Source organism: Camelus dromedarius, chromosome 11 (genome assembly GCF_036321535.1).
Source record: "Camelus dromedarius isolate mCamDro1 chromosome 11, mCamDro1.pat, whole genome shotgun sequence".
NCBI lineage: Eukaryota > Metazoa > Chordata > Mammalia > Artiodactyla > Camelidae > Camelus > Camelus dromedarius.
Window position 1 is genome coordinate 7,733,931 of NC_087446.1, and position 26,162 is coordinate 7,760,092.

At 59.0% G+C, this 26,162-nt stretch overlaps 1 protein-coding gene across 3 annotated transcripts in view; it reads right to left on the reverse strand.

Moving 5' to 3' along the window:
• Window positions 1-4,908: 4,908 nt before the first annotated feature.
• Window positions 4,909-26,162, reverse strand: part of CACNA1I (calcium voltage-gated channel subunit alpha1 I) — a 107,124-nt gene continuing 85,870 nt past the window's right edge. For all 3 annotated transcript variants that reach the window (XM_064491430.1, XM_064491429.1, XM_064491431.1), the window contains 20 exons: window positions 26,030-26,130; window positions 25,168-25,291; window positions 24,861-24,929; window positions 24,131-24,315; window positions 23,596-23,722; window positions 22,176-22,301; window positions 21,592-21,681; window positions 19,954-20,146; window positions 19,185-19,336; window positions 17,866-17,975; window positions 17,107-17,240; window positions 16,202-16,272; window positions 12,957-13,035; window positions 12,129-12,250; window positions 11,369-11,713; window positions 10,952-11,098; window positions 9,899-10,021; window positions 8,582-8,747; window positions 6,872-7,068; window positions 4,909-5,559 (listed from right to left, as the gene is read on the reverse strand). In XM_064491430.1, the coding sequence (XP_064347500.1) occupies window positions 4,909-5,559; window positions 6,872-7,068; window positions 8,582-8,747; window positions 9,899-10,021; window positions 10,952-11,098; window positions 11,369-11,713; window positions 12,129-12,250; window positions 12,957-13,035; window positions 16,202-16,272; window positions 17,107-17,240; window positions 17,866-17,975; window positions 19,185-19,336; window positions 19,954-20,146; window positions 21,592-21,681; window positions 22,176-22,301; window positions 23,596-23,722; window positions 24,131-24,315; window positions 24,861-24,929; window positions 25,168-25,291; window positions 26,030-26,130 (3,312 nt within the window). The remainder of the gene's footprint in view (window positions 5,560-6,871; window positions 7,069-8,581; window positions 8,748-9,898; window positions 10,022-10,951; window positions 11,099-11,368; window positions 11,714-12,128; window positions 12,251-12,956; window positions 13,036-16,201; window positions 16,273-17,106; window positions 17,241-17,865; window positions 17,976-19,184; window positions 19,337-19,953; window positions 20,147-21,591; window positions 21,682-22,175; window positions 22,302-23,595; window positions 23,723-24,130; window positions 24,316-24,860; window positions 24,930-25,167; window positions 25,292-26,029; window positions 26,131-26,162) is intronic.

Here is a 26,162-nt window from a genome sequence, read left to right on the forward strand (position 1 = left end):
GAGGTGAGCCCATTCAGGCCCCGGATCCCTAGTGAGGGAGAGGTCGAGGCTAGGGCCCAGGTTTCCAGGTAGGGACAGGTGTTGGGGGACAATGATCTGCCCCAGCCATGCCAAGGCCTCGGTCAGTCCCTGAGGAAGGCAGAGAGCACATATGAGGGGGATGGGAGGCCCAGATGAGGCTGGTGGGAGGCCCTCTAGCCACCAGCTTGGCTATTCTGCTCCCACAGCCTGTTGACAACCCGGTGACCAGTCTCTGGACCTCTCTGGGCCCCTTGCCTCATCTGAAGGGCAGCAATGAGAGCGCCCTTCCCAGGGACAAAGCCACAGGGGGCTGAGCCCGAGGGGAGGCACCCCAGGTTTTGCTGCACACCCAGCCTTCACCCCCTCCTTCCAACAAGTGCACAACTGTTCTGCTTGGCAGTTTCTCCTGTTCCTGCTCTCAGGCCATGGTGCAGGTCACCTCCATCCCCAGATCCCAGAGTTCCGACCTGGCCAATCAGAGCATGGCATGTACCCCAGTAAACCGATGAGAGTCCATGAACTTTGCCAGATTGTCAGGGAGAGAAGCTCTCCTTTATCTGGGCATGGGCAGACAGGCCTGAAGCCTGAGCTGCTGGTGGCCACTAGGAGAGGAGAAAAGCAAACACAGAAGGGAGCAGGGCCAAGAGGTGAAGAGAAACTGCATTCTAGTGACATAGTTGGAGCCCTTGATCCAGCTGTACCTGAAGCCTACATACCTCTGGGCTTTTTGCTACTTGAGCCACTAGGTTATTCCTTCTTGTTTCTCTCTTTCCTTCCTCCCTTACTTTCCTCTCTTCTGATTCTTTCTTTTATTCTTAAACTCATTTGAGTTGGGTTTTTGTCCTTTGCAGCCAAGAGTCCTGATAATATCCATAGTATGATTTCAGGAAACAGTGCCAAAGGTGAACAGACTACTACTCCCTTGTGACCCTCTCACCCAGGTCCAGCATCCTATCTACAGAACCAGAGTGTGAGACCAGGTCTGCTTCCTCCTCAGCCCAGCAGGCCACAATACCCCAGCCATGAGGGGACCCTTCCGTGAGTGTCTCTAGGTCCCAGACACCCCAGACACCACAACCTGGACAAGATGAACACATCACCACCCCACTGCCTGGGAAGCCCCTGCAGATCAACACCCGCCCCATTGGGGAAAGAACAGCACAGACACGTGGAGAAATTCTGAAATAGGCTTCTGGGTTTTATTCAAAACAACACTGGTGGCGGCTGCCACTTGGTTTCTCTATCCCAGGCCATCTGGGCCAGCAGGTACCAGTGCCATCAGCAGCTAGGAGGGAAGTTTATTCACACCGTAGAAACTGTACAGTGACTGGGAGTGTGAAAGTCACGGCAGCAGGGCTGGGCCGAGGGCTTCCAGGAGGCGGCGGCCTCTGCCTCCTCCCCAGACCCCAGCTTGGCCCAGGTCTGCCAGGAACACTGATTATTGCACAAAGACAAAAAGAGTATGTGTATCTGGGCTAAACAGCAGCTTCTAAGACCCCAAGCCCTTACACAGCGCAGCAAAGGGGGCCAGAGGTGGCCCTGGAAACAGAAAGCTCCGGGGGGAGGATCTGGGGGGAAGACAGGCAGACAGGCTGATACTGTGCACATTTTGTCCTCCTTTAGGGGGCTGCCTGGTGCAGGAGAAGGCCAGGCAGGGGACAGGAAAAGGGTTTGGCCGGGGTAGGCCATGTCCTATCTGTCTTGGGTCCCTCTGTACAGGCCTTGAGGTGTCCACCAGCCACCACTCTGTAGAGGTCTGCAAACAGCTTGGGTCCAGCACCTGGGTCCCCACTCTCCCCAGGGCCAGGCCATGTGGGTTAGGGTAAGTTTGTGCTTTTGTGATGGGCAGGCCACAGGATCAGGGAGGGCAGAGGGGCCATTCCCCCAACCCTTAACCTTTTTGGCTTGTCCTGGCCAGCCAATCACAGCCTCCCTGGTCCTCCATCTCCTATTGCTCATAGGAACAAGACCATGCTCCTGGGATCACCATTTGAGACCCTCTGGGAACCAGCTCCATCTCTATCTCCACAACTCCCCAGGCAAAGCTCTCTTCTGTGCTCAGCTATTCCCACCTCCAGACACACCCTGCTCTGTTCAGCCCTTGCAAAATCATTCAGGCCAGTCCCTTTGCTTGGACCACACTTCCTATGTGTCTGCTTGTCCTGGGGTCACACAGTTCAGGGTAAAAGGATGGCTTTGTGTCAGACATGCCCAGGATGTGTTCCTGGCCCAGCCACTTACAACCGGTGACACCAGGATAGCCACTTCCCTGGTCTGTGCATGGAGCAGCAGTGCACACAGCTTAGGGCCGCTGTGCAGAGTAAACAGATGACACTCAAGCCCAGAAAATGGAAGCTGCTGACCAGTGTCAGACGCCATCCCATTGAACCCCAACCCACCCTCCATATGGTCCCCCCAGATCCCACTGGCCATCTTTTGGGCCCTTGCACACACATCACTCCAGGAACACGCTGCTGTGTGCAGCTTACGTGTGCTGTCTCGCTCCACCTGCGACTGCTCGGGGCGACATGGTGCAGGGAGGGCGGGCGAGGCAGAGCCAGGCAAGCTGCCTGTGCCCTCTTCTTCCCGCAGACAAGTGCCCCAGAGAAGAAACAATCAGCACAGCAGGGGAGCCCAGCGCAAGGCCCTCTGGAGCAGGCAGCTTGGAACGTGGGCCCAGCCTCCCCAGGGAGCCCAGGGGCCACTGGGGGTGGGAAGGAACATGACCCCTGGCCCAGCCCACCCCTCACCCTGGAGGTTGCCCTCCTGGGAGGAAGCACAGCATCTGGGCATCACCTTGTATGTCCTCACAGTGACCCCACCCTCTGCCCTTCTGCCTGTGAGGAGAGGGAGACTCCAGAGAGAGGCTCGGGGCAAATCCGGGTCTGACCTCCAAGTCTGCCCAGCTCCCCGCCCCAGCAGAGGCCTGCAGCTGGGCTGTGCTTTCTGAATCCACCTGCTGTGAAACGTGGAGTCGCTGTTTCACATTCTAGGAAATCAGTGCTGGCCTCCCACGGTGCCTCAGCCTCTGCTGCCCGGGCCCTGGGGGACCTTGGGGTGGCCCTTCACCTATCTGGCCGAGGTTCCCTCACATGTAAAGTGGGCCTGATAACCCTTTCCCGACCACTCACCAGCTCTTGGGAAAAGGCTTTGCAGGCCATGAAGCTTGTGTCCCTCATTACCTCCTCCCTTTGCACGGTGCCCAGGCCCCAGGGGTCTCTACGCCACCCCGAAAACACAAGGAGCCTGTCAAGCACACCACACCCCGCCCCCACGTTCTTTAAGGTCAGGTTTTGGGAACAAGGACAAGGGCCCCTCAGCGGCAACCAGCTGAAGCCATTAAGAAGATCTCACATAGGCGAAGGGCCCGGTTATTGCTGAAGCACAAAGCCCTGACCTGCGGCCTTTCCCACTCCACGACCTCTGCGTGTCAGCAGACCCCACTACCACCACGCCCTCAGCCCTCTTCCTCAAACTGACTCCAAGTCCATTCACTCGCCTTGACCTAAGCAGTATGTCTGCAAAATCACGGATTCAATGTATTGGTTTTTTCCTAATAAATACTGAAATAAATGCATAACTATTTAAATAAAAGATACCCATCTGTGAACCTATTTGGGAAGCACTGCAGCTTTGGGAAAGTGGCGGTGGGGGGAGGGAGGATGAAACAGAGACCCAGAGACAGGCAGCGGAGGAGGAGGGAGAATGTGGGTCTTCAGATGGGCATGTGAAGGTGCTGGGATCGGGGCTGGTCCCAGGGCCCAGGCAGGTACCCCCACCCCAGCTTTCAGTCCTGTCAGATCTCCTTTACCCTGAAATCCATGGGGGCGGGGGTGCGAGGCAGAATTGCTCAGGGGACAGTGGGTTGGGAGTAACCTCCTGAAACAGCTGTGGCTCAGGGTCCAGCTGGGGGTAAAAGGCAATAAGTAACCATGCCACTGACTGAAGCCCAGGAGCCCCCTGGACAGCTCGACCGGCCCAGAGCAGGCAGGTTCCCTTGACTTCCAAGCATCTCATCTGCTCAGTGCCCTCAGCCTTTCCTCTCTCGCCTGCAGCCTTGCTGCTCTCAGCCTCCTTGGGGCAAAGCCACTGGGGCTGGGACCTCACCTGAGGCCAAGCCCTCTGCCCAGCCATGGAGCCCTGCTCCACCCCGACCCCTGCCCTAAAAAATACAACTACTCACCCCTGGTTTTTCTAAGAAAGACATCTAACTGGTTGACTAAGAGAGTTTGTGTGCTCTGGGGCATCTACAAAAGACTGTTCACAACAACTAGACGGTCAGGAACAAGACAGACACCCCGACATGTGGAGGGGCGGGATCTTAGCAGCGTTTCTTCTTTAAAGGAAAAAAATGCACCCTGAATTCCACCTCTTCTTCTGGGCCAGTCTCCCCAGCCACAGGACCCTCAGAGACCTGAGAGCCCTCTCCAAGCTACGCTCAACCCTGGGGGAGACACCAGAAATCAAGGCTGCCAATGCCCCAGCAGGACCATCTGTCCTGGAGTGGGTCTGGCCTGGATCTCAAGCATCAGGCAAAAGCCCTACCTGGGCTCTGACCCACACTCCCCAACTTTAGCACTTTCTGGAAGTCATAAGCTCTCAGTAAAAAAAATAAATATATATATATATATGTCTGTCTCTCTCTATGTATATGCATATGTATATACTTATATGCACGGGCAGGACCACACTGGGCCATCTGAGCCTCGGGCACCGGGACCCTGCTCCACCCGCCCCGGCGGCGGCCTGGCGCTGGCCCGCGGCGCGGTGCCCAGGTCGTGGACAAAGTATTGCTGTCTGCCCCCTGGCTCCTGAGGTAAAGAAGGTGAGACGGGGCGGGCGGGCGGAGGGCGGCGGCGGCGGCGGCGGCGTTGGGCCCGGCGGCCCTCATCTCTTCCCCTGGCTCGCCGCGTCTCCGAGCTGCGGCTCCCCCGGCGGCGGCTGCGGCTCCGGCGCCAAGGGGCCCCGGCTGGCGGCCGGCTCGGCCTGGCGCGGCGGGTCCTTGCAGCGATCGGCGGCCCAGGAGGGGCTGCGGGCCAGGCCGCGGGGCCGGGCGGCGGCGCGGGGGCGGCCCGGGGCGGCGGCCAGGCTGCTGGTGCTGCTGAACCGGCGGGCGGGTGGGAGCCCGGGCGGCGGGGGCGGCGGCCCGAAGAGGGAGGTGAGCGAGAGGCTGCTGAGGGTCTCCGAGTGCTCGCTGCCCGCGCCCCCGCCGCCCCCGCCGGCCCGGCCGCCCACACCCTCCTCGTCCGAGGGGTCCATGGAATCGTGCTGGGTGCAGCCCGGGCTGGTGGAGCCCCCGCTGCTGTGGCTGCGCTGGTGCGCCCGCAGCCCGCGCAGGCTGAACAGGCCCCGGCCCCGCAGGCTCAGGCGGCGGCGGGCCGAGGGCGACAGGCCAGCGTGGGGCCCCGGGGTGGGCGCAGGCAGCCCCAGGGCGCGCCGCGGACTGTCGCTCATGGTCAGGCTATCCTCCAGCGTGGTCTGCAGGCTGCCTGCAGAGCTGCTGCGGCTGGCCTCCAGCGACATGTCGCTCCCTGTGGCCTATGGGGAAGCCACAGGGGATGGGGGGCTGCCCAGTGTCCCCCAGCCCCGCTGCTCCCGCAGCCCACCCTTCCCGGTGACACGCGGGCCCCTCCGGTCCCCCAGAAATTCACTCAGAACGCATCCAGTATCCCACTGCTTCTCCCTCTGCCCCACCATCACCTGTCTGGGCTTCTGAGTGAACTTCAACTGAGCGCCCTGCCCCCACCCCACTCCCCTGTTCTCAGTGGGTAGCCAGCATCATCCTGCTCAGACCCAGGTCAGACCCTGGCCCCCAGCCCAAGAGGCTGGGGGCTCGCTGGGAGTGAGAGACCTTGGGCCCCAGCCCATCCCTCTGGGACCTCACTTCTTACCACCCTCTCCCTTGCTCACATGGCTCCTTCTGCCCCCACGCCACTCCGCTACCCCACCCCAACCGATGCTCCAGCTGCTCCCTGGAAAGCTCTTCCCCACACCCACCTGCTTCACACTTCCCTGCCTTCCCTGCCCCTCGACCTGAGCTGCCAGCACCCTGCTCCCCCCACACCCCTTCCCTGGCAGGTCTCACTATCGGCTAGACTATACTTTTCATTCATTTATTTTGGTTTATCATGTCTCCTCCTGCACCCCCGCAACACAGGCACGAAACACTGAACTATAAACCCCGTGAGGCAGGGATTTTGTATCTTGCATAGCTACAGCCTGCTGCGTAGTTGAGGTCAGCAGTCACTGATGGAACACGTGACTGGAAAAGCCCTGGGCCTGGCCCTGCCTCCACTACACTGTGCGAGCTGGGGCAGCTCCTGCCTCTCCCGGAGACCTGGACCCCTGCCCACAAAACGGGGATGTCAGGTCTGCAGGACCTTCTGCTCTGTGCTCCACACCCTCTGGGTGCCTAGGTGGTGGCCCTGGCCAATCCACTCAGGTGGCCCTGCAAACCCATCCCCCAGACCCATCCTCCCCGCCTCTATCCCTAGTAATCACACCCAACCTCCTCGGCGCCCCCCCCCCCCACACCCTGCAAAGCATCCCAATGCCCCCTCCTCCCCATCCCCTCAAGTTAGAGTCCAAGGATCTTCCTTCAGGATCCCCTACCTGGGCTCCCCCAACACCCTACTGCCCCAAATGCCCTAGGACCTGGCTCTGCCCATTTAATCAGCCTGTAGTGCCACCTCCTTCCTCAAGTCTCAGCACCACCCCCTCACTTTCCCAAGTGCCCCCAGCATTGCTGTGCCCCGTGCCTTTGGTTGGGCCCATCCCCTCCCCTGCCCCTGGCCTTTAAGGCCCCACTCAGGAGTGACAGGAGTGCTCTCAGAGCCGGGAGATGCCATACCTGCCGGAGGAGGGTGCAGTTGACACTAGGCGACCGCAGGGATGCCCAGGAGCCCTGCAGGGCGATCTTGGGGAGGGTCCTGGCACCAGCGCCCTTCTCCTGCCCTTTCTGGCTGGCAGCCACAGCAGGGTGGAAGAACTCGGCTGGCATGGGCAGGAGCGGGCTGGAAGCATCCGTGGAGAAGGGGCTCTGGGGCGCTGCTGGGGGGAAGGAGAGGGGGCTGGGGAGCAGGCTCAGGCTGGTAGGCTCCTGGAGGGTGGGCTGGCAGGAAGGGACTACCTAACAAACTGGCTGCAAGACTGTGGGCAAGCCTTCCTCTCTGAGCCTCAGTGTCCCTGTTGTAAAAGCAAGAGAGAAATACTGAGCCTGCCCGTGTGACTCCTGGGAGGATGGGCACTGGTCAAAGGCAGTTTTTGGAGCCAAGCAGACCCAGACTCAAGGCCCCTTGGGCTCCTTCCTCTGTGAAATGGGGACCAGCTGCCTACCTCAAGGAGCGGAGGGAAGGCTGTAGGAGCCAGAGTCACTGAGGTGCTCCCAGTCCAGTGCACAGCAGCGCCCACTGTGATAGTCACCCCCTAGGTCCTGACACCCACAGGGCCCGGCCAGGCCTGGAGGCCCCTCCAGGACAGCTGGCAGGTGCGCTCTGCACTTGATGGCAGAGCAGACAGAGTGCTGGGGATCTGCGTGGTCTGCTCCACTGGGGATGGAGAGGGGCAAGGAGAGGGTGAGGGGAGAGTGGCAGAGGGGGCAGGTCAGGGTAGGGGCAGCAGCAACCTCTGCCTTCCAGGATGAAGATGAAAGCTTGAATGTCCACAGGTAGGGGCATTCCTAATCTATGTCGTTTTATTATTTAAGGAAAACACTAATGACTGGTCGACTAAAGAGGATGAAATTTCATCAGATTAGAATGGCTCTCGGGTCCTGTGCCCTGAATTTTGGTTCAGGATGTCTGGGGTCTTGGCACCTCAGCTGTCATGTCCAGTCCAGAGGCTATCAGCTCGAGTGAAGGTCCTCAGAAAAGTCAGCTCCAGTGAAGTGCTCAATGCCAGGCCTCCCTGGAGAGTACTTGGGGTGGGCTCAGGATCCTGGGGGTCCCTCTTCTGCTGAGCTCATCTCTCTGCCCTCCTCCCCAGCCAGTGCTATGAAACCAGATCCTGTCGCCCCTCAAGGGGACTAGAGGTGAATGTGAGCCCGAGGGACGGACGGGTCAACTTAGTCCTCTGTCCTTGTGCTCATAGCCTGGCCACAAGCCACCACAAACACAGGATGCTGAGGGCAGGGCATTGTACAAAAGGGCTATTGAGAACAATAAGCTTTCTGTTGTTCAACATGACCTTGTGTGAAGATCTGCAAGATAAACACCTCGCAAAATTCACTCTAGAAAAACACTCCAATAATTAGGCAGCTATCCTGCTTGATGAGAGCTGTGTGTGCCAGCCTGTTTCCTTTTTCACCACAGCTCCTAGGAAACTCAGCATGAATCTTTCATTAGCCCAGATTTCTGGTATAATTATCATCTCATCTCTCTGTCATCTTTGGCTCCCGATCTTTCATTATCGTTATATTGGGCCTGAGATGCCTATCTTTTATTGTCAGTTACCCATCTGGTTCTTTCTGGACTCGACACAACAGTCTAGGCAAAAATATTAAGGGAAACACTCAGCCGGCTCCCTCTGAAGCCGACACCTGAGATCGAGGCTCCACCCTCACCTTGGCTGCTCTCATGTTTCAGCCAGGACCGGACAGGGTTGAACGGCATCGCCTCCATCTCGCACAGGAAGTTCTCTGGACTCGACGAGACAGCCATGTTGGACAAGGGGAAGAAGCATTCGCCGAGGTCCCCTACACGCATGGGCTCAGGTGGGTCTGGCTCACCCTTCAGGGAAAGGGAGGTGGAAGGGGCAGGATGGTGGAGTGAGTACAGAGGCTGAGACTCCCACAGCTGCCTTCATGGCCCTGCTACTCAGCCCTTAGCTTGGCTGCTCTCACTGCCTGGGGTGGCCTTCTTCTCGTCTCCTCCATCTGGCCAGCAATCATCATCTTCCAAAACCTGGGTGAAAGGGCTCCACCTCCAGGAAGCCCTCTCTGATGCCTCAGGCAGGTAAGTTTCCTGCTCTCTCCCCACTGAGATCCTTGAGGGTCTTCTTGTCTCTGTAGCCAAGTACCTGGTATAGACTCTGGGATAGGAAGATCCACTTCCCCCATCCCAGCCTTCCCAGAGCTGATGGAGGAGGGCCCTGGGGGACAGTGGTGCCAAACTCAGCCTGCCCCAGGGGTCAGGGAGACAGAGGTTGTCTTAGGGCAGGGCCACTGCATCCCAACCTCAGGCCAAGGGCTCCCTCTCACATTCCCCAGCTGGTGCAAGAACGACCTAGCCTGGAGATCACTAGCTGGGCAGCAGACCTCCTCTGCCTGAGTCTGCAGAATCCACAAGGTGGTCCTTCCAGCCCTCCTGGCCTGCTCAGACTGAGTACATCGAGGGCAGAGGTTGAGGACCAGCCCTAGGGCTGGCTTCCCAGCTATGCCATTCCTGGTTGTGTGACAGGACAAGCCACCTCACTTCTCAGCTCTCATTTTCTCTGTGTGGATGGAGCCAAATCATCCCCACTGTACAGATCCGGGGGATGGACACACTGAGTGCCAGTCAAGTCTGGCACACAGCACATGTTTGCACCTGTTAGGACTGTCCCCTATCCTCTTCAGCTTCATAGCTCCCCTCCTTAAGGATAGCCTGCCAGGGATGACTCCCATTAAATGGATAAAAAGTTATCCGAAGCCACAGTGAGTGACCAGTGCCACTTGGAGGCTGTGATTGGAGCCCTGGCTGGACTCGTTGCTGTGTGACTTTAGTTAAATGTCCACCTCTCTGTCCCCTGCCTTCATCTGACCAACAGGAGATGAGGGTCCAGCACACAGCAGGCATCCCTCAGACGGTGCCCTGGGAAGGAGCAGTATTCAGGCACGGCAGGCAGAGGCCAGGCTGTAAGGATGGGCCCGCTTGCCCTGGTGCCCTCCAGGGGTGCTCACCTTGCTGTCTCTGGGGCCGAGCTGGCAGGTTGCGGGGTCCTCCAGACTCAGGTCGTCACCCAGTAGGATGGACGAGGACTTGTCTGAATTCAGGGAGAAGGCCTCCGTCTCCGCCAGCTGCACCTGCAGGGAAAGGTGGCAGCCTCAGGTCACCCCTGGCACTGGGCTGGAGCAGGCTGGTCCTCCAGAAAGACATAGGACAGTGGTCAGAGCTCCACAGATCCACTGAGCATGGATGGCATGTCCCCCCTGTGCAGGGACTCAACCTGGGCAGGAGGTGGGAGATGACACAAGAGTGTCCCAGCCAGCGGGGTGCCAGGCCAGGGCTGGGCCAGAGGGCAGGCAAGTTGCCTCAGACTGTGAACTCCAAAGCTGACCTACTTGCCCCCAGACCAAGTGCCCTGCGAGGTTGGGCTGGGTCTGACTCATCTATGGGCCTGTGGAGGACCTTAGGGTATTTGAAGCCACCCCAGGCTGGGGGTCCGCTCAGGGGTTGGAGTACCCCTGGGGAGGAGCTTAGGGCCCCACGTTGCTGGGGAGAGGGCCTGCCTAAGCCTGCACAAGACAGGCCCAAGGCCAATGGATGCCTTGGGATGCTCATCTGGGAAACTCCACCTGGGAAGGTGGGGCTTAGTCCCCCGCTGGAGGCCAGGGCAGGAGCTCCTGGAGGAGGCTCTGGGGTGCTCAGGCCTTGAGTGCTGGGATGAACCCCTTTGTGTCACAGAAAAAGCAAACTGTACCAGAGGTGACACCTGGGCCTTCTGTTGGCACCAGCAGCCCACCACCAAGGTGGGCAGCTGCCCTTTCTGAGCGCCCACTGTGTACAGGCACAGCACGGGGCCTCACAGCTCTCTGGGGCCTGACTGTGCAGACCTGTGCACACTGTGCAGACAGACAGGCCAGCTCAGGCTTGGGGAGATGGGTCTGCCACGGGCACAGGGGCCAGCATTGGCCAAGTCGGCCCAACCAGGTCCTCTGCCCAGCGCGAGCTCTCCCCTCTGGTTAGCCCCCCACCAGGTCTTCATGCCACGCTCCCTCCAGGGCTGCCGTTACCTCTTGCTTGTCGTGGTGACACTTCTCGCAGCCGGCCGGCGAGGAATAGTGGTGGAAGATGGAGCCAGACAGGTTGTCGATGATGGTCAGCTCCCCCTCCAAGGAGTCCTTGATGATTAAAGAGACGCTGTCCAGCCACAGGTTCTCCTAGGCGGACGAGGACGGGGTGGGGACAGGCGGGATTATCGGCCGGGTCCGGGGACGGCGGGGTGGGCGGGGCACAGCTGCCCTCCCGGTTCACTGTGCCCATGGCCTGGGCCCGACCCCTTCATCATAGGGTCGCCCCTTCAACACAGCTGAGCAGGGTGGGGCCCCAGACGACAGAGGTCTCTGCCCGAGGCCTTCTGGCCCAGGTGCCCTTCCAGCCCTGCGGGCCCGCCCTCGGTGACCCCGGTGCCCCCTCCAGCCCCCGCCCACCTGGGCTGGAGAATAGCAGCGTCGGCACAGGCGGCCCTCGGTGTCGCCCCCGCCACCCGCCCCTCCTGGCCCTTGGCCGGGCACAGGCGCCCCCGGGGAGCTGGCAGGTGGCCGCGGGCCAGGACCCAGGCTGTGGGCCATCTCCAGCTCGAGCTCGGCATCCATCTCGGCGTCCTCCTGGGCCTCCTTGTTGCTGTCGTCCAGGTGCTTCATGAGCACGGCCACCACCACGTTGATGAGCACGAACTGGGCCGTGAGCACGAAGCTGACGAAGTACAGTGGCGACACGAACTGCAGGCTGCTCAGGCAGCTGCGCTCGTCGTGGGTGCAGTCCCGCAGCGTGTCCTGTGCCCGGCGGGGTGGGGAGGCAGGGTGAGGCCCGGAGGTCCCCGGGCACAGGCCTCATATCTGTCCTCCAGGAGCCCCTCCCTGCCCAGCCCAGCTAGACTGCAGGCCGGGGCCAGGGAGCCTGTGCTGGGTGATGGGCAGTGCGGCCAACGCCCGAGGGCCTGGCACCTGGAAGAGCAGTGCCTGGAGCCTCTGGCCCTGGGTGGAGCATCTGAGCACTGGTCCCGCAGCAGCATTTAGGGGCGAACAGAGAAGCTGTTCTGGCCTCAACTCAACCTTGCTGTGCTTCAGGGTCCCAGGCAGGTCCCTCTGCTTCTCTGTGCCCTGCAACCCCTCCCGTGGGCCTGGGAGTCCGTGACTGTCAGACCTGAAACCCAGCCTGACTCTCCCTCCCCAGCCCACCCTCGAGTACCTTCATGATCCCGTTCCAGTTGTCACCGGTGGAGACCTGGAAGAGCGTGAGGAAGGCCATGCCGAAGTTCTCGAAGGTGGCATGCCGGCTCATGCCCTCGCAGGGGTTCTCGTCGTTGCAGACTGGAAGGAAAGTGGGGTCAGCCCCACCCCAGGCACAGCCTGCCCTGCACTGCTGCCTCCTGGCCACATCTCAGAATCCCCACCACAACCTCAGGTGTGTGCGGACCATGTCCAGCCCACAGCTGGAGAAACTGAGGCCCAGGCAGGTGGTACACAAGCTGGGAGTCAAACTCAGGTAAGCCTGGCTCCTCCCCACACCCAGGTATCAATTCCTGCAAGAGAGAATGGGGTGGGTAAAGGCTGATGCTCAAGGGACCCTGTGTTCTGGAGCCAGCCCTGTGTAGGGCTGGGCTTGGCAGGAGCTGTGTTGCCCTCGGCCTGTGCCCTGGCCACTCTGCCTGCTGGGGCGCCACTGGCTCAGGACGGGCACCAGCAGGTGGAGCCGGAAGGGGCTTTCCCGAGAGGCTTCAGACGGCTGAGGGGGCTCCAAGCTGGGGGGGTCCCCTGTACAGGCCTGGGTGTGCACTGGACTCAGACTAGCATCTCTCAAAAGCTCCTGTTCACACTGGGCAAGAGATGTGGATGGCTGAGGGTTATTCATCCATCCCACTGTGGGCCTGCAGCGGGGGCACCACCCCAACACAAAGACCTTGACATGACAGTTGGTGGGCAGGGGGGTCTCAGGACTCCCTGCCCTACCAAAGCCCTCCTCCAGACCTGTTCCATGCACCCGCCCCTCTACAGGCCTTTTTCGGGCATCACTCACCCAGCTTCCCGAACAGTTCCACGCCCAGGGCAGCATAGATGAAGAAAAGCAGCATGAAGAGGAGGCCCAGGTTGCCCACCTGTGGGGACAGCAGGTGGGGATGGGGGGCCAGCAGGCTTCAGGCAAAGGGCCAGCCTGAGGGTCAGGGCAGCTGCAACATTTCACTCAGCTGTGTCCATGTCTGCCCCTGCGCACGACCTCCTGCAGGGCAGGGTAGGTCCAGCACGGGGCAAGGGAAAATAATAAAGCACCTGTGACGCCTTTACTGTCAGCAGCCCAGTTTCAAACACTCCATATTCGTTACTCCACACAATGGCCTACGAACTCTCTTTTACCCCCATTCTTCAGATGACCAGAAATTATGTACTAAGAGATGAAGTAACTTTCCCCGGGTCACACTGTTAGTAAGTGGAAGGACTGGGGTTCAAGCCCAGCAAGCTGGCCCCAAGGTCCATGCACACAGTCACTACTCCATACACCTGTGTGTGGTTAGTACCATCCCATGGATGAATGGAGAGAGGGAGTAAAGGAAGTTGTAGCAATAAGGCCACCTCCTCCATTAAGCCTGCCTGGATTCCTTTGGACAGACCGAGATGCAGTCTGACAGCGTGAGTGTAACCGGTGTGTCCCTGTCACTGTCTCTGCTGGTCTGGGAAGGCCTTGAGAGCAGGGACATGGCTGGATTAATTCAGATCTGCTTCCTCAGGCCAGCCTGGGCCCTGGCTATAGAGAGGAATGAACACAGGAATCATGCTAGACTGTGGGCCCCAGAAGCCTCCTGCAAACCCAGCCACCCCCGTCCCACAGCTCCTGTGGGAGAAAAGCATCCCAGATTCCAACCTATTTCAAATCCATCCATAGACTGGAGACCGTCTTTAACTTGTGTTATGGACAAGATAATGTTCAAACACGTCCTCGCCCTAGAAATGCACTATCTCCTAGAAGCCTCAGAAGACCTGCATGAATGGAATCCGAGATGTTCACAGTAATTGCTGAAAAGTAAACCATGTTAATCACAGACTCCTAATGTTTCTGTGCTCCAGATGAGGGTTTCCTTCAGAGCTACAATCACACCAACAGTGTCTGACTAATTAAATGATGCTCTTTCATTAATGAAACAAGCACTTATGGAGCCCCTACAAGGCAAGGTGTGAGGCCCTGACAGTGAGAGGAATCAGGCATGTCTTGGGCCCTCACCTCAGCCTCCCACCCTGTGCAGGCCCAGGTCAGCGTGTCTTCGACCTCACCTTTCCTATCAGCTCCCGCCCGCAGCATCTCCGAGTCTGTGTGGCTACAGTGGCCTCCTCACCTGCCTCCAGCCTCTCCCTCCAGTCCACGCTCCTCATGGCCACCAGAGCAACCTCCTAAAAGGCAGCTCGGCTTGATGCCTCCCTTGTCCAGAACCTCCCATGGCTCCCACTGCCCACAGGACCAAGCCCAAGTTTGCTCTCCTGGCATCGAAGACCTGTGTGATCTAGCCCTGCAGACCCCCTCCCAGCCTGATCTTCCAACCTCAGACTCCAGCCACACAGAAAACAGACCTCATCTGCATATTCGGTTTCTTCTGCAGGGAAGACCCTCTCTCTCTGTCTTTGCCTAGTAAATGCTTCCTCCCCACCCCTCATAGCCCAGATCACAGGTCACCTCCTCTGAGAAGTCTTCCCTGATGCCTCCTCCCCCTGCATGCCTGAGGTAGAGCCTAGAAGGAAGGGACTGAAGTTTCATTTTCATATCACTTTACACATAACCAAGGAGATGTCCAGGGTCAGCTGATAGATTTTGAGGGGTAATCCCCTCACCCCAGTATCACACGGTACTTGGCACATGCATCTCTTAAAGTGCTGATGTAATTGTAATTACTATCATGTGTCTTCCACTTGAGGCTGGGACCTTCTAGGCATCTCCATGTGCCCTGTGCCAACTCACAGTTGGCCTGGGGAGCCACCCAAGGGTGCCCAGGAGTCAGAACAAGGGGACAAGGGGAAGGGCAAGGAGGCCAGGCAGGCTGGGGGCACACACTTGCCACCCCTATCCCCGTCCTTTGCAGATTCTCACATGGCACTTCCTGTGACCCAGGTCCTGCTCAGTGCTTTATAAGCCTTAACAATTGTAAACCTCACAACATCCCTTTGAGACAAGCACTCTTATCATTCCCCACTTCATAGGCAAGAAAACTAAGGCCTGAGAAATTGAATCACACACCAGGATCTCCCCGGGGGACTAGGCTTTGGCAAGTAGGGTGGCTTGAGTCTGGGCTCCAACCTACTTCCTGTCTGCACACCCCCACCCACCCCCAGCCCAGCACTCACCCTAATCTCCCATGTGACAAACTCCCCTGAAGGGATTTCAGCTCTCTGAATGAAGGCCCTTGCTTTCCATCCAGACCCGACATGAGCCATGTCACTTTCCCTTTGCAACAAGGCTGCTGGGAAACTCACATCAAACTGAGGAACAGAGCTCACTAACATCCTCAGCCCAGCTGCCTGAGAAAACTAGCTTTGCTTTCCCCTTCCCTGGGCCGTTAACCTTTTATCCTCATTTTTAGTGTGCTGTGTCTGTGCCTTTTACTTTAAGGTACCTGAAGCTCCTTAAGACTCGATGAGTCATAATGAATAAATGAAAGTATATGAGGCTCACCTCAGAGTGAGGTGAGGCCACACTGAGGGGAGGGAGAAGGGGAGCCTGGGATGCAGAATTCCCAGGATGTGGCCCGGGCCCTACCTCCCTTCCACCCACCACTGAGATGGGGTTGGGGTGGGGGGCCTTCCTAACATCCCAGGGTTCCCACCACGGCAGGACCTCACGCTGTCCCCTCCTGGAATATCCTATCTGTCACCTCTCCATCCACATCACCACCTCCTCCTACCAAGCTGCCCTACAAGGTCAAGCTCAAAGCCCCCTGATTCCCCCAGGGAGTGTCAGGATCCTCTTCTCCCTACACTGCCCTGAGGCATGTCTTCTCCACCAGACTGGTGACTACTGAGGGCAGAATGTGAGTCCTCAGTGGGCAGCCCAGGGCTGGTGCAGAGCAGGTGTGAGCGAGCCCTTGGCCAAAAAGGAAGAAAGAGGCAGAGGGGACCCTTCCCACCTCTCACGGCCCCTGGCTCACACTGCTTCTCTGGAGGCGGGACTCTGCCCTGGCTCCAGGCAGGCCCAGGGAGAAGGGCAGTGAGGGCTCGCACCCACCAGGGCCGAGCATGACACTAGTGACAGCCAGGCGGGGCGGCCGAAGGAGCGGCTCTTACCTGGGGCAGCGCCTGCACCACGGTGTCCAGCAGGGCCCGCATCCCCGTGGCCATCTTCAGCAGCTTCAGCACTGTGGGCGAGACCCAGCCCAGCCCACTCAGCCCAGGCCAATGGGGACGGGCGTGTGCACAGGTGTGCACGGATGTGAACGCGGAGGAAGAGTGAAGAGTTTGGGGAGCATGTCAGCAAAGCGGATAGCTCTGTGATGTCGCACTATAAGCACGTGGGTGCAGCTGAATGAGGGAGTTGCATGAAAACAAGCGTGCACAAGGTGGGACGTCGGTGTAAAAAGTCCAAGAGGAGGAGGGCAGGCACAGTGGGAACGGAGGGATGTGAAGTGTGTGCGTGAGTGAATAATCACCGTGATGAGACAACAATGAGCGATGTGTGAGCGCCCACATCTCTCCCCGCCCCTCCGTATTACAGCCGGGATTCTCCACTGGGCCCCTCCCCACCTCCGAATCTGGAGGCAACAGGTGGTTCAGGGGGAAGGGCGAGCACCGAAGCAGGAGGTTTTTGAAAGAAGAGGACAGCCTTGGGGTGAGAGGGAGGCTCTTGGAGAAGGAAAGAGATTTTCAGGACGGTGTGTCGCAGCCAGTGTTGGAGAAATGCCAGTGAGGAGCCCAGTGTCTTCCCAGCTACACTGGGTTCCCTTCAGCCCAACCTGAGGCTGGACCGCTCGGGTCACGGTGTGATATGGAGGTGGGTGCAGGGTGCTGTGCAGAGCTGTCTGGACCGGAGCACATGTGTGCACACAGGGGGTGAGGATGTGTCAGGTACAGGATGCTCCTGGCTCCTGTTCCCCCCCCTTCCCCCCTCAGGAGGAAGTCCATCTGGCCCCCACACCTCCCCCGCCTCCCCCGCCTGTCCCGCCTCTCCCGCCTCTCCTGCTCCCGCCCCTCACCCCGGGCAATGCGCAGGACCCGCATGATGCGGATGATGGTGGGGTTGATGGGCAGAGCTGCGTTGATCTCGATCTCCTCCAGCGTGATGCCCATGACTGACAGCAGCACGATGGCCAGGTCCAGCTGGTTCCAACTATGCAGCCGGGCAGAGGAGGGCAGGAGTGAGAGGCAGGGTGAGAGGCACACGAGTTTAGATATGCTCCAGCTGGGACGAGTCCCCCACCTCTACACCCTCCTGCCATGGCCCAGGGGGTCCCTCACAGCCCTTCCAGACCCTACTGGTTCCAGCTACCTTTCTGCCCACCACAGCCTCTGATCCCTCAAGCAAGAGGCTGACCAGGCTAAGCAAACACCTCTGGCCTCCTGCAGGAAGAATGGACTCTGACTCCTAGGTCTGAGTCTTGAACCAGCTGCTCCCTCTGTGTGGCCTTGAGCTAGTCCATCAACCTCTCTGAGCCCCACTTGTTCCCTTCCTCTAGAATGACTGGCCTGAGGGATGCCCTGCTCTGCTTGTGGGCTATGGAGGACCCACAAGAGATGAGCTGAGGAGGGCTTGGCAGAATGCCCTGCACCCATCCATTGGGACCATAATCACTTCCTGTTCAGGATTTTAGGCAGCACCTGGGGTCCGTGGCCGTCAGTGCCCAGATGCTTATTGGCTCCCCTCCTCCAGCTACTCCAGGCTTCCCCAAGGATCAGGACTGCTTCTCCATCTTGCAACGCACTTAGTGCTACCCCAGCCCAGCCCAGCTGCTCACCGGTCCTTGAAGAAGCGCCTCAGACCAAACGCCACCAGCTTCATCACAGCCTCCAGCACAAAGACAGTGGTGAACATGTAGTTGCAGTACTTGAGGGCTGTCTCCAGGGACTGCAGGGGCAAAGGGGAGAGTGATCCAAGCCCTATGACCTGGTGCCCACCTTCCTCCGGTCAGATAATCTCTGCCTTTTAAGGGGAGAATTTACTCCATTCACATTGACTACAATGATTTATGTATCTGCTTTTATTCCTTCCTTCTTAACTATTTATTTTACATTGCTGTTTCCTTTCCCTGTTTCTGCTGGTTTGGTCCAACTGCCCTTCTTTGGAGGCAGTATGGAGCAGTGGTTAAGGGTAATGGTTAAGAGCCAGGCTCCCTAGATTTGAATCCAGGCTCAGCACTTACTCTTCGTTCACTGTGTGACCTTGGGCAAGTCACCTGACCTCTCTGAGACTTAATTTTCCAATCTATGATTTGGGAATGATAATAGTACCTACCTCAGAAAGTTGCTATAAAAATTAAATGAAGTAATAGCCCAAGGCCAGACAGAACAAGAACTTGGTGAATGTGAGCTATTATTATTCCATTTCTTCACGTTAATTTAGAAGTTCTATAATTACTGTTCCATTCTGCCAAGGTTGCCTTCCTTTTCCCCGCACTCCTAATATTCCTCTGCTACCATTTAAAATAAGATACTAATTCATCATTGAGAGGCTCTGCTCCCCCCTCTTCCCGCCCCTACTCTCGTAAGACTTGCCCCTACACACCCCTCACGTGCCCCTCACGCACACTACCTGCAACTAGCTGGGAACTGGTCACCATCTCCTGCACCAGTGTTTGACCCCAGTGGTCCTGCCCCTCTCCTAGGCAGCGGTGGAGCCACATGGCAGGCCTTGAATGCAAATCAAGCTCCAGTCCGGCCACCACTACCCACTGCCTGAGTAACTTGGGCAGCACATTTTATCTCTCTGTGCCTTGGTTTCTTCCTCTACAAAATCTGGAGAAAGCCCTCCCCAGTGAACACCTTAGTGTTGCTGCAAGGATTAGAGAACTGATGCCTGCAAAAAGTCACACTGAACACCCCGCAGCCACTGTCACTCACATTCAAGGCTGGGCCCAAATGTCACCCCCCTGTCCCCTGCTCACCAGGACAGTGACCTTTCCCTTTCACTCACCTGTCCTACCAGGCCCAGGGCTTCCTGAGTATAAGACCTACATGGGAGGGTGCTCAGACCCTGCCCCACCCCGTCCCCGGTGCGGGGTCCTGCCAAGGACCCAACCCTGCCACGTGACCTCTGGCAGGGCCAGGCTGGGCTCACCGTGGGCTGGTTGTAGTGCTCCAGGGACATGGTGACCACATTGAGGCAGATGATGAAGGTGATGAAGATGTCCAGGTAGTGGCTGGTGCACATGGAGTGGATGAGCAGCCGAGTGGGACAGTAGGTAGCATAATAGGGCAGCCGCTGGGCCTCTGCAGGGGGTGTGGGGTTGGGAGGTAGGGGGCATAGACCACAGAAGGTCAGGCCAAGGGAGGGACAGAGCACATGGAGGGAGAGGTGGAGGGGAGGGAGAAGGCACAGGGGAGAGATGCCCCACCCCAGGTCCACCCCAGGCCCTGGGAGTCAGTCTCCTCCACCCAGCCAGGGTGCGTCGAGGGAAGGGGGCAGGACGTGAGGGAGGGTGGCAAAGAGGGACACTGACTCTCCCCATCTACCCCAGATGTGCCCATGTGTGGGCTCCGGGTCTGCTGGCGGCTGGACAGGGGTCTCACAGCTCAGGGCTGGGCCTCCTGGCTCTGCCTTTGCCCTCTGCCTGGACTGAGCTGCCAGGGCCTCATTCAGGTGGGCAGGGGGTCATGGTCTCATTCTGGATGGACACCAATAGGGGTCAGGTCACCGGGACAGGCCGATACTGGGGGAAGGGCAAGGCCAGGGGCACAGGTCCCTTCCAGCTCCAAAGGCCCAGAGGCTGGGGTCAGGCCCAGGCTCGGTCCCTGCACCCCAGAGGGCCAGCGGCAGCGGGCAGAGGAGCCCTGGGGCCTGGGCTCAGAGAAGGGGTGGGGGGCCACACTCTGTGTCCCCCACTCACTCCGGCGCTTCTTCTCCAGGCGCCGCAGCCGCTTCTCCTCGCGCCGCCGCGCCTCCTCCGCCTCCTGGTGCTGCCGGCACTTGTGGAAGTTCTCCACCACGACGCCCACGAACATGTTGAGCACGAAGAAGCTGACGATGAGCAGGAAGGAGATGAAGTAGAGCAGCATCCAGGGGTTGTGGTTGGGCACGGGCTGCGGGGAGCCAGACGGGGCTGAGGCAGGCGGGTCGGCACCGCGGGGCCTGCCGCAGTGGGCACCCCACCTCGCCCAGCGTCTGCGCAGAGCGCGTACCGATGGCAGCCTCCTAGGAGGCTGTGAGGTTTGGAGGTAGGACGTGCCCCTCCCGAGCACAAGAAAGGTGCTCGGCAAAGAGAGCCCTCCCCTTCCCTGCCACCTGGACACACGTCCATCCATCCACTTATTCATCCATTCATTGATCGTCCATCCATTTATCCACCCATCCATCCATCTGTCCATCCATTCATCCAGCCACTCACTTATTCATTCATCTACCCATCCATCCAGTCCTCAACTATCCATTTACCACCCACCCATCTACTTATTCATCCTCTAGAAACAAGGCAGGAAACAAAGCAGCCAGCAGAGGAGAGAGCACAGCCCTGGTGGAGTCCAAGTGTGTGTGTCTGTGTGTGTGTACATCTATGTGTGTGTCTGTGTGTGCGTGTGTGTGTGTGTGTTGGTGGACGTGGTGGGCAGGAGGGGTGTACAGACAAAGAAGTGGAGGAGGATGTCTCTAAGCGTTCCCATTCCCCCACATCTCCATCCTCCACTTCCACCTCCAGCTCGAGTTGGGTGAGGCCCATGAAGCCAAGAGCCTGAGGTCAGCTACAGGCCTAGAAGTTACCTTCAGGCCTGATTCCTTCAGTGAGTGGGCCTTGCTGTGACCTAGAGTATCTCTCTACTGGAATGACCCTGACTGCTGACCCTGGTCAGCCACATGTCTTGTCTAAAGTCCCCACCCAGCCCGAGAGGGGACCCCTGCTCTCAGGGAGATCTTGGGAGCGAGGGCTCAGGCCTCCTCTCAGGCCCAGCCTCCTCCCTGACCCCTTCCACCCTGGCACCCCAAACCCATCCTCACCCAGCAGCCCCCAGGAAGCTCCCACAAGCTAAGGTGGCTGTAATGCCTTCACTGACTCCCATGGCCCTCAGATATACTCCAGCCCCAGCTGCACGCACAGGTCTTCCTGACTTTCCCGCCCTGCTTACCTCCCGCACCCACCTCCTGCCACTCTCCTTCCACTTTCTACCCTGGCCCTCGACTCTCGACTCCCTGAACACGTCACTGTCCCACCCCAAGCCTGCACCTGCTATCCCTCGCAGCTGTACTCGGCCCCTCTCCTCCTCCGACACTAGGTTCTCCACCCACAGGCTGTGCAGCCCTCCAGGCACAGCCAGCTTGCAGAGCCGGGTTTGTTGAAGCAGAGGACACAGTGACTTATGCTAGCCAGAGAGCAGCCCTAATGGTGGAGGATACAGGCCAGGTGGGGAAGGGGTGGGCTGTGGTTGACAGTGGGAGACACTGGGGTTTCCTGACACCAGCTTCAGACCCCTAGGCCCCAAAGACTCCGTGTCCTGCCCCCGCTGCCCTGGCTGGACTTGACCTCAGCCACACCCACTTGCTGGTCCACAGCGACAGCATCCAGTCCATTGTACATGATGTTCACCCAGCCATCCTTGGAGGCCAGGACAAAGAGGGACATCAGGGCCTGGAAGACACAGGAAGAAAGGGGACAGGGGTGGTGAGGGCAGGCAATGCAGGCTACATCTGCCCCTCCTCACCATTTTTATGCTTTTGGGTGGCAGAGGGACCAAGAGGCCTTCCCCACGTTGAGGGCAGAGCTGGAAACTGAGGTAAGTACAGTAAGTAGCAGAAGCAGGATTCACACCAGGTCTGGCTGACTCCAAAACTCCTATCAAGGTCCGCTGAGTGGAAGGTGGGGACCAGGAACCAATCCCCACTGAAGCACTTACTAAGTGCCAGGCACCTGCTGGACACTCAGCAATCAGGGTCTTAAGCCTCATGCTACCTGTAAAGTGAGTTCTGCCCATTTTGCAGAAGAGGAAACCAAGGCTTGGAAAGCAGAAGTGCTGCAGGGCAGGACTGGAGGCTGGTCTGTAATCCCAGGGCTGTTGGCACCAAAAAGCCATCACCTCCACCCACCAGGAATGGGTCAGGTCAAGGGTTGGTGGGGGTGCTCACCTGGCCCAGATTGTCGAAGTTGTACTTGTGATGGACCCAGCGGTAGTTGGCGGCCACGCAGTCGGAACGGTTGGTGATGTTGCGGGTGTCTACACCCAGACAGTGGTAGAACTTGCCCTTGAAGAGCTAGCGGGTAGGGACACAGGGTTAGTGACTGTCCTGCCAATGCTCCCAGAGGGTGGGAGTGGGTTGCACATCAGAAGAGGGACCCGCCCTCCGGGGGCCCTTCTGCTGTGCACAGCCTGAGCCAAGCCCTGGACCACACCATCCCTCCATGTCCCTAGTGTGAGGTGGGGCTACTCTCATCCTGTCTCACAGGTGAGGAGACTGAGAGCCAGGGGTGTAAGGTAATTTTCCCAAAGTCATTTGAGGTTTAGGAGGTGGCAGAGGCAAGGTTCACACTCTGGTCTGTCTGAGGCCTAGCTCTTCCTCAGACCCCGGAGATCAGACCCCAGTACCCACACTGGGGATTCGGGCAGGGACTCCATGCGAGAGTGCTGCCTGCGGGCCCCAAGGGGAGAGAAAGAGAAGTACAGGGACTCCTTCTAGGGACCCAAGCCTTCTCCATGTCAACTGCCTGGAAGGGCAGGGTCACTGTTCACACCGGGTCCACACCAAGCCCCTCCTGCCCAAGCAGCTGTGCTGTGAACCTCTCAGCAACCCCAAAGGACACCTGTGCACAGGGCTCCTGCAAAGCTGCAGCCCCAAACGCAGGGCCAGGTGGGGAGCCTGGGAGCCTTAGAGTAGGGCTCAGACCCTCAAGAAACGGGCTCAGCAGCAGCTCAGGCCCCAGGAGGCCCAGGTCATTCCCACTGTCCCAACACGTACTTTGTGATCTGCCCCTTCCTATTCCTGTGTTGACCTCCAAACCAAAATCTGAGTCAGTTCAAAGCCCTGCGTGGGTCAGAGACCAGCCATGGCCTTGACCCCAGAGAAGCCAAGCCCAACTCCTTAGCTGCCATTCCAGGTCTCTTCCCACTTGGCCCAGCTCATCTCTCTACACCCACTATAGCTCCAAGTTCTCTCCCCAAAAATGCCCTGCTTGGTCCCACCTCCCTACAGGTACCCATCTGCCCCTGAAACAACTTCCCCCCATGGTGACTTGCCCAAATCACCTGCCCTTCAAGGCCCAGTGCAGAGGCCACCTCCTCAGGCTGTTTTCTCCATTGTCCCCAGCCCAGACCTGCGTTCCTGCATACCTCGGACCCCTGGGATCCCATTTACCCAGACTGCCCTGCAATCAGCCACTGGGGCCTTGTCTGCCTCCCTCCCTGGAAGGGGAGCTCACTGCTGGCAGGGACCACGGCTGCTCCACCAGGACCACCTGGCACAAAACCGGGAGAGTTGGGCAGGAGTGTGGAGCCCCTTCCCCGACCACAGAGGCCCCCACCCCTGCCTGCCCAGCCTGGGTACCCCTCACCTGCACCCCCAAGATGCCAAAGATAATGAAGAAGGCACAGCAAATGAGGACAATGTTGCCGATGGGCTTCAGGGAGGAGATGAGTGTCTCTACCACCAGCTTCAGGCCAGGTGCCCGGCTGATGACACTGCAGGCAGAGAGGGGCCAAGGGCACTGTTAGCCCTTAGCCAGGCCTGGAGACACACCTCCTTGGCCCAGAGTCACCAGGGCAGAGGACACCAGGCCCCAGATCTATACACAAAGCAAAGCGCTATGCTTTCACCCCATCCCCTTAGGATCCACATCACACCCTCCTCTAGACACCAAGGCCCAGAGGCCACCCAAGGACACAGGGAGACTGGAGGCCACCTTCAGACCCTGCCTTCCAGCACCTGTTCCAGGCTCCTCCCCCAGGACCAGGGCCCACCCCTCTGGTGCTTGGCGCCTGCTATGAGGACAGAGCAGGATGGAGGGCCGGAGTGAGGGGTCCACTGAGACTCTGGGGGCTTCCTTGGACAGTGCAAGGATTCCCCCACCCATGGGGCAGGGTCGTCACCGCAGGGGTCGTAGGGTGCGCAGGAGCCGCAGGACTCGGAGGACCCCCAGGATCTTGGCTCCCCCAGCCGAGGCGACTGACACCACGATGTCAATGATTGACACAAAGACGAGGAAGCCGTCCAGCACATTCCAGCTGCTGCGCAAGTATGCCTGCTCGCCGAAGTACAGGCCCAGCGAGACCACCTGGGGGAGGGGCAATGGGAGGGGTCAGCCGGACTCCGCCATGGGGCAGGGCGAGGTCAGGTGGGTGAGGGACAGAGTCAGGTAGGCTTCAGGCAGTGGGGAGTGCATGGGCAGTAGGAGACTCCTGCCCAGCCACCCCCTCTGAAGGTGGCTTATAGGTAGGTCTCCACCTATCTAAGGAGCCGATCCCTGAAGCACAGGCCCACAACTGCCCCGTTGCCTTCTCCCCGCACATCTGGCAAACCCAATTTGAAGCCATGCACTCTGGGAAGCATCATAGATGGAAACTTCCCCCAGTGCCCCGACCTCCCGGAGCTACCTCCGTTACACTGGAAGTGGATTGTGAGCTGTTGGAGAGTGGGGACTGCCCCCACTCCCCGCTCCAAGTAGCCCAGCCCAGCTGCTGGCACCAAGTAGGGGTAGGCCTCCAAGGCCACCTGTGGAATTCTGCTGAGGGGCAGGTGAGTAACAAGCTGAGGGGGGCCTGGGCCAGGGCCTGGAGCCCTGGACAAGGGTTGGGAGAGGTCCCAGGTGAAGCCAGGTACCTTTAGTGTCATCTCGCCCACGAAGATGGCTGTGAAGATGTAGTTGGACACAGTGAGGAAGATGCGTTCCTGAAAGAGCCGGGGGATACCATGGGCCCAGGGGCATCCCGGAGAGACTGCCCCTTCACAGGCTAAGGAGGCAGCCCCCCCCCCCCCAGTTCCAAGCTCCCTGCCACACCTCCCAGCCTGGCATTCGGCCTCGCTGAGCCCTCCAAGCCCTTCAGCCCTGCACGCTGTCCCACAGCAGGCCCTGGTGGCCTGCCCCTCTGCCTCGTCCCTTGCATGGCCGAAGTCCCCAGCCACTCACAGTGCTGCCGGCCTCAATCTGGGGCCGCTCCAGGGCAATGGTAATGCAATTGAGAAAGATGAAGGCCAAGACAACGTAGTCAAAGAGCCTGTGGGCGATGATGGTCTGACACAGGACCCGGAACCTGGGCAGGGAGGGCAGGAGGCCATGCGAGTGTCGGTTTGCCCCTCACCCTGCCCAGGAGAAAGGCAGAAGGCCCAAGCACATGGGGGCCAGGATGGCCTAGAGGAAGCTGACCCTTCTATTCTCCTCTGGCCACACAACAGGTGGAGACTTCATATCTGCTCAGGATGCCCACCTGAAGCCACTTCCACTGACCACACTGCAAACTTCTGGCACCACAGGATGATGGGCACCCACCTACCCCTGGTACTCAAGGCTTTCCAAACACTGGCCTGAATCCCTGAGCCTTGTCCTCCAGCCGCATGGACACATGTTACCTGATACCCTCAGCTTCTGCCCCCAGGTCTTCCCTTGGGCTGCGCCCTCTATCTGGACCAGCCTCCACTTCTTCACAACCCCATCTTCATCTACAGAACTTTGTCTGCCTCCAAAGTCCAGCACAAAGGCCTCCTCCCCCAGGAAGCCTTAGGATGCCTGCCTCCAGATGGAAGCACCCCAAGTTACTAAAGATTTGTTCAACCTGGTGCCCAGCACAGGGATGGCCTAGAGTAGAGGAGATGCCCAGGAAAGCCCCCACACGAACACTACCCTCCTCTGCAGACCCTCCACTACAAGGCCAGGAGAGTCCTCTGGGGTGTGGGGAACTCCCCAGTGGCCTTGCTTGGCTTGGCAGAAATCTCTTCCTCCCAGACGTGTCAACCCCCTACTCTAACCTCATCCCAAGCCTGGCCCTGCCCACCTGTTCTCCGGGGAGAAGAGGTAGACAGACCAGTCTTCACGGACTTCGCACCAGTCAGGCTTGTAGACGTCAATCATCTTGCGGACACGGAAGCACAGAGTCTGGCAAGAGAAGGATGGAGTCCAGGCGCATC